At 28.0% G+C, this 13,393-nt stretch overlaps 1 protein-coding gene across 1 annotated transcript; it reads left to right on the top strand.

Annotated features, from left to right (window-relative positions):
* The first annotated feature begins 7,921 nt into the window (after positions 1–7,921).
* Positions 7,922–13,157, top strand: LOC109805970 (transcription factor MYB65). Its single transcript, XM_083065678.1, has 5 exons — positions 7,922–8,119; positions 8,398–8,533; positions 9,358–9,719; positions 11,157–12,141; positions 12,568–13,157. Exons 3-5 carry the CDS (start codon positions 9,375–9,377, stop codon positions 12,750–12,752), a joined length of 1,515 nt encoding a protein of 504 aa, XP_082921804.1. The 5' UTR covers positions 7,922–8,119; positions 8,398–8,533; positions 9,358–9,374; the 3' UTR covers positions 12,753–13,157.
* Positions 13,158–13,393: the final 236 nt, after the last annotated feature.

Here is a 13,393-nt window from a genome sequence, read left to right on the forward strand (position 1 = left end):
CTAAATAATGGAAAAACATCTTAGAAAGGGCTACTCACGAAGGGTTCTGACCGGTGAAAGGTTTTGATTAACAAGAAGTTGTGTGAAGTGTTACCGTATGAAGTTTCATGGAGTGGAGTCGTTGAGATGTCAAATCTGACGGGTGCAGACATACTATAATGAAAGGAATCTAGAGATTGTACAAGTATGAGATTGTATAGTTGAGGATGACTTAAAGAAATTAATTTATACTATCTATATACCAACAAGATGCATTTACCTTTCGGTAGCTTATTTCATAAGAACTTTACAATTAAACGTACTTAACTTGGAGTAATTTAGGAATGAGTAACCTTCCAGGAAGTTTTCCAGAAAGTGTGTCAGTGAGGATAAAGCACGCTGAAAAGTCTTGTGTTAGTTTGTGGGATCAGTCATTGATCCTAAAAAGCGGATGAATATCTCAAAAAGGACTACCTATGAAGGGACATCTCAGAAAGAGCTACCTATGAAAGGTTTTGACCGGTGAAGGGTTCTAACCAACGAGAAATTATGTGAAGTGTCATCATGTAAAGTGAAATCATTAAGATGTCAAATTTGAGGGGTGTTACATAGTACCTATTTATATTCACTCTTCTTTTTCCAAATAAAATAATTAATATATTAATTATTATATATGTTAATCAATTGTCTAAAAAATTAATTACGATAGTACCTATATTTGTCAATTAAATATTTTAATATATTTTTAACAATAATGTAAATATACAATATAAAATAAATTATTATATTTAATAATATATATTAATGTTATATTATTTAATTTTTATTGCATTTTTTGTTACAATTTATTTTAGATTATATAACAAATATATTAAATAATAAATTAACTTATAATTAATTTATTTAAAAAGTACTGTTTTTATTAAATAAATGTATTTTTATTAATTTAAACTAGATTAACATTAGATAATTTTTTTTTAAAAAAATAACAATTAATTTGAGCAATAATGTTTTATGTAATATACTATCAACTTATAATTATAAAAGCTAAGTGACTTGGTTGTCTAAATATTGCTTTTTATATTGATGGTTGTGAGTTTTAATCCTTATTAGGTCAATTTCTTTAATCAGTTTCTAAATTGTAACATATGACTACCATCCAAATCAACATTAGTGTCATAATTTAATTGAGAAAAGAGACTAAAATTGTATAATTTTAAAACCTGGAGGATCAAAATTGCGTAATTAAAAAAAGGGTGGAACCAAAATTGCAGATAAAAGATTATAAGAAGACCAAAAGTGTAATTTAATTATATATATATATATATAGATAGATAGATATATAGAGAGAGAGATAAATTGGTTTAATAATGTAGTACCTTGTGTTTACTCAAGAGATTTTAAGATATATCTCCATCAAGATCACTTTTGTCATATTCAAACTATTAAACGATTTTAAATGACTTGTTCCTTCTTGTACAAAATTTTTAAATCAATTTAAGGTTTTTTTCCTTAAAAACAAATTTAGTAACCAAAAATTATTCAATCGTTATATTTCAAAACTTGTTGCGACTGAAGCAATATCGATGGCTAATATTGAACATTTTAGCTATTAAATTATATTTGGTCATTACTAGATATAAATCTTTTAATCTTAGTGACCGATTCATCATCAATTGCTATTAATATCTAAAAATTGATTTAGTTTTGGTCACTACAATATTTTTCATTTCAATCACAAATCCATCCTTACATTGATCACAAACTTTAATTATGAAAAAATAAATAAATAGCAAAAAAATTTAGCAATTGAAATGATTGTGATAGATTAATTAAAAATTATTTGATACTTTATTTTATTAATTCAATAATGTATGTTTTATATTAAATTTTAATGACTTAATTGTCAAATTAAAAGTTTGTAATGAATAAATCAAGCCTATAAATTTTTACAAATTTTGAAAAATATTTGATATTTTATTTTATTAATTCAAATTGACATAAATCAATGTATAAAAATATTTTTATGATTATTTATCAATTTGAATTAAAGAAATAAAATATAAAATATATATTATTTTTTTTTTAAATTTTAAACTTGATTTATGCATTAAAAACTTTTTAATTTAACAATTAGATAATTAAAATTTAATATAAAATATAAATTATTGAATAGAGTAAGTCTACAAAAACTTACTTTTGGAATAAGTAAATCTTTCCTCAATGTATATATTAATTCAAGAATAAATTTTAATAGACTTACTTTACTCAATAACTTATGTTTTATATATTAAGGATATAATCATTAAATTAAAAATTCTTAATACATATATTAAGTTTATAAATTTATAAATTTTTTAAATTTAATACTTTTTATTAATTTAAATTAACAAATAATTATAAAAATATTTTATACATTAATTTAAATTTATATAATAAAATATCATATAATTTTTAATTATTTTAAATTGTGAGTAAAATATTAATTTCTTGAAGTACTGAAACTTATTTAAGTATTCCTAGAACAAATATTCTTTTATGCATAAAGATTTAATAATCGAATCTTTAATACACTCTTTAACATATCATATAGAGGTTTTTTAACGAACCAAAGGGAAGTTCATTCATTGAATGGTGGATGAAAAAGTACATGAAGAGAGAGAAAAAGTTAGAGATTGGACCCATGTTATTGCACGATGGAAATATATAAAAGGCTAAAATCTTATTCTGATCCCTTATAATTTTTTTTGTTTCAATTTAGTCCTTTATTAATTTTTGGTCTCAATTTGGTCCCAAACTAATTAATTGGTTTCAATTTAGTCCCAAATTAATTAATTGATTTCAATGTGGGACTTTCCGTCCAAATTGCTTTAACGGTGTTAACTTTTGGCCACGTGGACGCCACGTGGATGCATACGTGGATGCGACGTGGATGAGAATTTTTTTTTCAAAACACCTGGACCCAGAACGGCCCGTTCTGAAAACGGAACGGGCCGTTCTGGGTGCACTTTTGGTGTGTTAATTTTGCATCCGGAACGGCCCGTTCTAGGTGCAAAATTAACACACCGAAAATGCAACCAGAACGTCCCGTTCCGGTTTCAGAACCGGCCGTTCCGGTTTTATTTTATTTTATTTATATATGAAATATTAATAATTTTATAAAATATATATTATTAATTATATTTTAATTATATTATTATAACTAATAAAATAAATATAATAATATTTTTTTATATTTTATTTTATTATGTTTATCTTATTAATTTTTATCATTTTATTCTTTTAATCTTAAATAAGTTGCAAAAAAATTATAAAGTGATATTTAAATATTTTTTCAAACAGAAAGAGAAAAAGAAAAAATTATTACTCTATTTATAAGACAATTATATTTTATAAAAATAAGTAATTTTAAAATTTTTACCATAAAAAAATATTTTTCAAAATTATTATATTTTTTAATAAAATTAATCAAGAATATTGGTTTAATTGCATTTTTTATCTCTCAAGTATTACAATTGTACAGTTTTGTGATCTCCAAAATTTTAATTGCATAATTTTAATCCTTAAGAATTACAATTGCGCGATTTTGGTCCTGCAATTTTTAATTGAACAATTTTAGTCCCCCGAATATCATAATAGTATGATTTTTGTTTCTCCCAATAAAAATTAATAATTTTAATATATATATATATATAATATTTTAAAATTAAATAATTATTTATCTATTCAAATTAACGTATATTATAATTTTCGATATTATATCAATAATATTATTAATATATTTATAGATAAACTAATCATTTGATAAATATAACTTGTTATATATTAATATACTTTTACAAAAATATAAATATATTAATTAGAAATATATATCTGATCTTATATATTTATATTTTTGTAAAAGTATATTAATATATATTAAGTTATATTTATCAAATTATTAGTTTATTTATAAATATAGTAAAAATATTATTGATATTAATTTATCAGTAATATTAAAATACTAATAATATATAAATTTTATTTATTTAGTAATAATAAATATATATCATTTGATATATTAAAAAAAAATATACGTTAATTTAAATAAACAATCAATTATATAGTTTTAAAACATTATATATATATTAAAATTTTAAAATTATTAAATTTTTAATGAGAAAGACTAAAATTGCACAATTATGATATTTGATAGATTAAAATTGTTCAATTAAAAATTGTGAGACTAAAATTACACAACTATGATCTTTTAAGGACTGAAATTACTCAATTAAAACCTTAGAGATCAAAATTGCATAATTATAATATCAAAAATACAATTAAGTAAATAATATTTTATTCACAGTTTTGGAACGGACCGTTCTTAATCCAGAACGGGCCGTTCTAAAATCAGAACGGACCGTTCTGCGTCACTGGTGGTGTTTTAATTTTGCAACCAGAACGGCCCGTTCCGGTTTCAGAACGGGCCGTTCCGGGTCCAGGTGTTTTCAAAAAACATTCTCATTCACGTGGATGCCACGTATGCATCTACGTGGCATCCACGTGGCCAAAAGTTAACTCCATTTAAATAATTTGGACGGAAGTCCCACATTGAAACTAATTAATTAATTTGGGACTAAATTGAAACCAATTAATTAGTTTGGGACCAAATTGAGACAAAAAATTAATGAGGAACTAAATTGAAACAAAAAAAGATTATAAGGGACCAAAATAGGTTTTTAGCTTATATAAAACGACTAGAGAATTTGTATAATAGAGTGTAGTAAAAGAAAAAAAAATTATATATATATATATATACTTTTTTTTCCTCTAATTTATTATTTTTTTACTTATAGTTTAGTCTTTGTAATTGTTTGTTTATTCTTAATATTTTATAACATTTAAAAAATTAATCTGTGCCATCAACTTTCATTAATTTAAAAAATTCGTATGAGAGATAGAATATCTATCAACATATTTGTTATATTTTACTTTATTGTTGTCATATAGTTAAATTAATTTTAAATTTTTTAAAAAAATTTAAAATATATTTTATTATTACTACTTTATCATACTCTTAACATATATCATCATCAGACTATAGAACGTCACATCCTAGTTGGTGAAATCAGACAAACAACCTCTTTTGTCACTATGACTTTGTAGCTACTACAATGATCACAGTAAATGATAACAACCTTGGTGGTTTTAAGCCAACCAATATTATTCTTAACCTTAAAGAAGGCGACATAGTGATAAAGTAGTGGACATTCTTGCAACACATGAATTCATGCATGATAAAAGAAGTAGTTGATCATGAGATCAAACTCCTTTGTTAGAAACAATGGTCGTTGAAGACAAAATCGACATCATTGTTAAGATTGTAGATTATGAGAAGCTGCTTCTCGTAGAGGGATTAAAGTTTGAATAGGGATGTTTAATTTATAATGTCACATTTGTATCAAAGTGGGAAATGAGATTATAAAAGTGAGGATGAGAGTTTGGATATATATATATATATATATATATATATATATATATATATATATATATATATATATAATATAATGTACTTCATTTCCTATGTAGGATTTTTTTAATGGAATTTGATAATAAAAATTATTTTTAAAATATTATAAAATATTAGAAATAAAATAACAATAAAAAAATTTACAAAAAAAAAATGAAATAGATAAATTACAGATTTAAAAATTATATTTTAAAAAAATATCTGTGTATCGTTCAACAGACACGTGGCAATGGTTGGACAATTTTTATTTTATTATACATTAAAAATTAGAAATTAGAAATGCGGGCAACATTTTTTTTTAATATGTAACACTATTGGTTTCATTTGTTTGGGCTTGAAAAATGTAATTTTTAAAATAAGTAATTTATTTCTTATATATATATATATATATATATACTAATTTGTGTTTTTGTGTTTGACTACAGTTACAAAGATAAACACTTTTTTAAAACCTTTATCACTCTAGCAACTTCTTTTTCTTGAGAAGCAACTCAAAGTTACAGAAAAAAAAAAATCACTTTTATATTCTTCTCATTATTATAGAAAAGTTTGCCTAAACACTTTTAAATTTCAATAAATATTTTTTTTAAAAATATTTTTGGACTTTTTTAAATAAACATGTTTATTATTGACTAAATATTATTAAAATTAGTAACTTTTAAACTCACTTTTTCATTTAATGACTTTTTATCTTTAAATATTATAGTTTTTAATGAATTTTAATGTTAGTGATGTTCTTTTTTAAGTGTCATTTATGATTTTTATGCACAGACTAGAAAAGAGCAATAAAGTTTTCTGTTTCTCATAAAATAATTTTAATGTTTCTTATTAATATTATACCTGTTTTTATTTTTACTCAAAAATAAATATATACTAATTTTAAATATATAAATTAATTAAAATTCAAATAGAAAATAAAAGTATATAATTAGGGGTATAAGCAGGTTGGGTTTGATTGAGTTTGGATGAATCCATTAACGATCTAATCAAAATTTAATGGGTTGAGTTAAGTTGAATTTGTGTATTTTTTTTAAAGATCCAATCCAATCCAATCACGAACCAGTTGGGTTGGGTTGGGATAATTAGGCTAACATAATTAAATTTATTTATTTTTTTTGTAAAAATCTAAATATTTTAAAAGAGATATAAATCATTTGATACATTATTACAAATACAATGTTACTAATCTATAAAACAAACAATGATACAAATTAAGTTCTAAAATAAATTTATTAATTTGTTACATTATTATTAACTCAAAAATCCAACATTAACTAATACAAAATAAAATTTAAAATAAATATATTGTATTTTTACAATGTTATCAACCTAAAACACAAAACTCGTTACTAAATAAGTGTAACCGTGAGTATTGTCTTGAGCAAATGATCATTCAAACATTATTATTATTATTATTATTATTATTATTATTATTATTATTATTATTATTATTATTATTATTATTATATATGACTGGGTTGGGCCAGATAATGCGTTAAAAGCACAAAACCCGTATAGTACTAGGTTTTAATTGGATTGAGTTGAGTCTGACTCAAAAACTGAAAAAATCCAATTCAAATTTATTGGGTTGATTTGGGTCAGTTCGAATTCACAGATTACGTGTAGATGCTTACACCGCTATTAATATAATTAAAAAATATAATTAATTTTTTCTTAAACTTTAAATATGATAAATAAAGAGAAACAAAATGCTTATAAAATATAACAATAAATAAATGCTGAGAAAGTAATAACTAATAATAAAAAAAAATGTGTTTAAAATATGTGAAAAAAAAGGTGTATTATTAATATTTATTTTAACATATTTATGATTTTTGATTAAAATTTATATCAAACTAAATAATAAATAAAGTTAATTAAATAAAATATATCGACAAAATATATTTTTAGTTTCCAAAAACAATCAAAATTTAGTATCCCTAAACATTTTTCATCCTATTTCAATACATCAAATTTAAAAATGTATCATTTTTTTTATCTTCAAAGACTATACATCCACGCTTAAGCATGGTCAGGAGTTCGAATCCTGCCTTGTGTATGCAGCCGCGTTAAATCTTGGGGCCAGCTATCCCACCCTTTGAGGTGTCTCCAACGTAGCGAGGAGATTAGTCACTACTGTCGGCGGTGGATACTCCAGGGACGAAAAAAAAAAAAAATAACTCTAAAGTTTAAGAAAAGAATAGTGCATTTCTAAAATAAGAATTTTTTTTTGAAAAATTAAAACTGAACCTAAAAAATAAATTTTAGAAGAAAAAAAAAATATTATACCCACTTCATACGCTACATAAATCATAATTACAAAAGTATGATTAGAAAATTGAAGAAATTTTCTGATTTATTTTATTGTAGGGAAAGCACTTAATAAACGAGCTTTGGTAAAATATAGAGAGAGAAATTAGAAGGTGATGGTACCCCACAACACCATACTTCCTCTCTTCACTTGCCATTTCCTTTTCTTCACTCTTTCTCTCTCTCTCTCTATATATATATATATATATTTTCTTTTTAGCCCTTTTACTCTCTCTCTCTTTCTGCATGCCAATGTTGGTATGGCGTGAGTGTTCCAGGCTTTGATCTCATGTTCTTCGCTCCGATCCTCCTCCAACTACGGTTATGCTCCCATTCCCATTTTCCTCTTTTCTCTTCTCTTAATCTCAATTCCATTTCTTCTTATTCTCCTTGTTATCATTATTATTCTTGTTATCTCTGAGCTTCAATTCTTAGACCAATTCGTCACTTTAGAATTCTACTGTCGCTTTCCATGTCTGTAATTGTTGCATGCAATTGTATCACTCTATTGGGTATGATTAATTTTTTTTTTATTCTCTCTCTCTCTCTGTGTTTATTATTTAAGTTTATTTATTTTGTTTTTCATTTTTGGATTTCAGGAACGCAATTTTCACTGTTTCCTTCAGTTTATTGCTCAGGTTCTGCTTCTCTGCCAGCAGGAATAAGATTCTTGTTTTTTTGGGAAATTGAGCTTATATCTTTGGATTTTAGCTTCAACACTCAAGTCCTGTTCGGGTATATACTATTACTAATTTATTATTATTATTATTATTATTATTATTTTGGCTAGTATTTTGATAAGTTTCTTTCCTTTGGAAGAGTTTTGGACCTGTTGAAATGTGATGTGGCAGTTAATTTTGTGCAAGTGTAGAACGTGCAATTTGCTCTTTTGCTCGTGTTATTGATTTTGAAATAATTAAATGCTATATTGCTGTAACCCAGCTTTATGCTGGAAGGGAAACTGTTGTGGGTGTGATTTGTAGATGGAATTTTTTGTTTTGCCCTCTCAAAGCAAAAGGGTTATGTTCCTCTTTATATTTACTTCCCGATTTGGTAAAAATAGTTAATATGATTTGAAACTGTAACAATATCATACTTGATTTAATTTTAGGGTCTGCTTTCCCGAGATCATCATTAGTTTTGTGATTAGCTAGTAACTTATATTGTTAGAAATTTATGCATACTGCTTTTACTTATCCTCTGTGATCTATGATTTTATAAAAGGATAGAGGTGCTTGGATTTTATGGTTCTTTTAGTTTTAATTGTTTCCCTTTCTGTTTATGGATTATGGTAGCTCTGGTTGTTAATAAGGCACCTTGATGAAGGTCATTTTTGGTTTTCACCCTTGTTGTCTAGATCATTTAATATCATTCTACTCGTGTCTTGATGTGTTTTACAACCCGGTCCCCTGCACAAAAGCAAGATCTAGGGGAAGAGAATAAAAGGGAATTTAGTGGCCAGCACCGCGAATCTAGGATTTCTTGTGTTTTTTGCTTTTCTCCGAGATTTCTGCTGTATTTTTTGGTTCTTTAATCTGTGGTTGTAAAACTCATTGCAGGAACTATTATTTAAGAGATGAGTCAAATGACAAATGAGGTTGATGACAATGTGCACCGCAATGATCAGACCAGGTCACAGTTAAATGATGAGGGTAATGGAGATGTTGTTCTGAAGAAAGGGCCATGGACATCTGCTGAAGATGCTATTTTGGTGAACTATGTCAACAAGCATGGAGAGGGGAACTGGAATGCTGTTCAGAAGTACTCAGGCCTGTCTCGTTGTGGAAAAAGTTGTCGATTGCGATGGGCCAATCACCTAAGGCCAAATTTAAAAAAAGGGGCTTTTACTGCACAAGAGGAGCGGTTGATTGCTGAACTCCATGCCAAAATGGGAAACAAATGGGCACGCATGGCAGCGCACGTAAGCAGACTCTGTGTTTTTCGTTGCCTTACATATTTAGTTATCTTGTTTCAATTTTCTGTTTCTTTCTCTTTATGCTAAAATGTGTGAATTCTACTTGTCATTTGTGATGTAAGTGTTGTTTATGCCATCCTTATATCTTCTGAAAGGGAACTTCATATCACAAATGCATCTTCTTTTTTATTTGACTTGTCCCTTACAATATGAAACAAACTAATTAGATTTATGAATCTCTGTGCCATTCAACAACAAACACATGGATGAATAAATGAAACTGTTCATGAGAATAATCTGCATATTGATGGTTACATCATAATAACTTCTGTAGAGGCTGACTCTAATGTGGCATAATACAGTTTAATTGTCATATAGTAAGATTATGTATTTAACATAATTAATTCTGTATAAATGTCATTGAATGCTGCAACATTTTAGTGTGACAAATCTTTCCCAATAGAGAGCCTTGCAACATCTTTCTAAGTTACTCTTCATATCATCATGTCTTTTTAGGGAAAGTAATCAGTATTATGGTACAGTGTCCTAGATGAAACTCATCTCAGACCATCTGTTTGAATTTAATTTTTTTGTCTATGAATCACTGTTAGGTCTAAGTTATATATGAAGATAGACTAATATAATTGCAAATTAGCTTAATCATAATTTTACTCTACAAATATTAGAAAATATCATGGAAACTGTTAATACTTAATGTGAAAAAGGTTATATGACATCATAAGTGTTTTTTATGGTCATTTACTGCTAGACAATGATGTAAGGTAACATGCCAAACTAGAGAAATGACAATCATATGAATTTTAAAATACATTAGTATTTTATTGTGATTGCATTATTGGGAAAGAACTTGTCGATTTCTTTTTCTTGCATATCACCCAAGATTGACTACAAAAATCTGTTTCTTTCTAACCTCCTTCACCTTTTCATTCAGTCCAAATCACTTCCCTTCTCTCTTTCTAAAAATCATATGTTATCAATGAGCTTTATATCACATAGTGCTTCCCCTGGCCTATAAGATCATGAAGCTGCTGTTGCCAGGGAGGAAGGGGGATCCCTGGCACACGATTTCCCCAGTTCTATGTAGATTCCATATTGGTATACCTCTCCCCAACCTCACCCACCCAAAAAAGTTAAATATATGTAAACCAAAGTGTTTAGATGATTAAGACATTTTACAAGGACAGAAATTAGTGAGTTGAAAGAAAAGACAGGCGAGAGATTAATGATAATGAGTAAAAAGAGGAGAATAATAAAACAAGGAGAACATTTTTTGTCAAATGAGAAGCTGGAACAACCCCTTACAAATGAAACAGGAGGGTAGCAATCCCTGTATACTTATAATTTTTTTTTCTGTTTTCATTATGATGCATTCATTTTCCCTATCCATGATGATTTATAATGATTGATTTCTTTTGCTTTTAGTTGCCTGGTCGTACAGATAACGAAATTAAAAACTACTGGAACACCCGGATCAAGAGGCGTCAACGGGCAGGCTTGCCACTTTATCCTCCAGAAGTATTTTTGCAAGCATTTAAAGAGAGCAAGCATGGCCAAGGCACTAGTGGAATCAGTGATGGTGATAATAGGCATCAAGATTTCTTGGATAAAAACAATTATGAGATACATGATGCAGTATTTGACAGTTTGAAGGAAAATCAGGGAATCTTACCTTATGTGCCTGAGCTTCCTAATATTTCTGCTAATAGCATTCTGCCAAATGGTCTTGGTTCTCCTCCATATTGTAATTTTGTGCCATCAACATTACCTAATCATCTTCGAGAGTCAACAATGTCTTTTCTTGGTTCCAGTGGATTGAGCAGGAATGAGTTTTATCCATTTGACCATATCAAGGATAATACTTCTGATAAGATTGCAGATTCATTTGGATTGCATTCTCCCCTTGATCGTGGTGCCTCCTCACATGGTTCAATTTGTTACAGCCATTCACTATCAAATGGCAATTCCTCTACTTCTAAGCTGACTACTGAGGCTGTGAAGTCAGAGCTCCCTTCACTCCAATATCCAGAAACCGAATTTGGTAGTTGGGGCACCTCTCCCCCACCTCCATTGAATGAGTCTGCTGATGTTTTCATTCATTCTCAGCCACCTAATGCACTAGACTCAGGTTGTTCTTCACCACATAACAGTGGCTTGCTTGATGCATTAGTTTATCAGGCAAAGACTCTTAGTTCAAAGAATAATTGTTCTGACAAGAGTTCAAATTCATCTGTTGCAACCCCTGGTGACATAGCTGAGAGTTCCGCTTTGAACATGTATGCAACAGAATGGGAGGATTATGCTGACCCTGTATCTCCCTTTTGTGCAACTTCAATCCTGAATGAGTGTCCTGCTGTTAGCACCAATGGAAACTCATGGGATGAATGGGAATCTTTTCAGACCATTACTGGTAAGTACCTTCTAGTGTGGTATGATGAAGGATGATATTTGAAAAGCATTCACTGTTTTTTCACACATCCAAATACATCTCTGGCACTACACAACTTTATTTTAAAGATTACTTGTTTTACCACATGGTTCATTGTTTCATTTGCCATGTATTTTCTTGAAATATCAGTTTTAAAATAATTGATCAAACTCATTATTTCTTAACAAAGCTTAATAGTGTCATGTACATTCTTCATCTTAAAAATATTGACCAATCATAAATAAATTAAGAATGTAGAGAAATTTTCTTCCCTGTGGAGATTTTGTCTCACAATAAGTTCATTATGAATATTGATGAAATATTTTCCCCCTAATTCCTATGTGCAACTTGCAACAAATGTATTATGATTCCTTGCAGAAGTTGAGATTTTGTTAGAAAATTTTGCAGGCAACAACAATGTGAAAATGCAGTCAGTTGACCAGGTATGGGCCCCAAAGAGTGAGAATCAATACATGTCTAATCTCACTTGGCCAGATGTCTTGCTAACTTCAGAATGGCACGACCTATATTCTGAAAATGGCGTGAACCAAACCATCATGACCGATGCTAGTGATGATTTTAGCAGACAGTAAGCATCTCTGTATGTGGCTAGTGGAACCTATTCTTCCAATACATGAGGTTGTTTCTCGTGTATGGATTAACATGATTTCTTTTTGGCAATTGTCCGATCTTCATTCAGAAAACTGCTGAATGTATGATTCAAAACTTTCTAGTATTCATTTATGTTTGCTTACTATGTAATATGGTTAATCAGGTGTAATATCTCCTGTTCTGAGATTTAGGTGTGACTTGTGGTCAGAACCTTGTGCCTTTCTCGTGTAGCTTTATAAATTCTCTCAAGTGAACCGTCTTGAAACTCTTTAGGACAAATTGCTTTTGCAGGTTTTTGAATAATTTGTAGAATAAAATCTCACTTGAAACTTTGGACAGCATGCACCTCAATGGAGTGACAAATGTCTTGTATTTCTTTTAGGTTCCATTTGAAAGTGCAAAATGCTCTGATAGCTTCTGGATAACCAAACCCCTCCTTCCCCCCAATTGGAAAACATAAGAAATTGTGGTTCTCTAAATATTGGAAAGCATGTGTTTTGATTAAAACAACAAAGAGGTAAAAGGATTGCGCTGTTAACTGCAGATTAAATGAATAACCATTTTCTAAGGAAGGGTTGATATAACAAATTAACATGAGAATCTAAAGGATCTGTTTTTTTTA

This window comes from Cajanus cajan, chromosome 10 (genome assembly GCF_000230855.2).
Source record: "Cajanus cajan strain Asha chromosome 10, NIPB_CcT2T_4, whole genome shotgun sequence".
NCBI lineage: Eukaryota > Viridiplantae > Streptophyta > Magnoliopsida > Fabales > Fabaceae > Cajanus > Cajanus cajan.

What these genes read in the sequence shown, in the direction of transcription:
- LOC109805970 (XM_083065678.1), top strand. Translation starts at nt 9,375, where the DNA reads ATGAGTCAAATGACAAATGAGGTTGATGACAATGTGCACCGCAATGAT. An exon ending in GGGCACGCATGGCAGCGCAC is followed by an intron (nt 9,720 to 11,156) that starts GTAAGCAGACTC and finishes TTTTGCTTTTAG; the next exon opens with TTGCCTGGTCGTACAGATAA. An exon ending in ATCTTTTCAGACCATTACTG is followed by an intron (nt 12,142 to 12,567) that starts GTAAGTACCTTC and finishes AAAATTTTGCAG; the next exon opens with GCAACAACAATGTGAAAATG.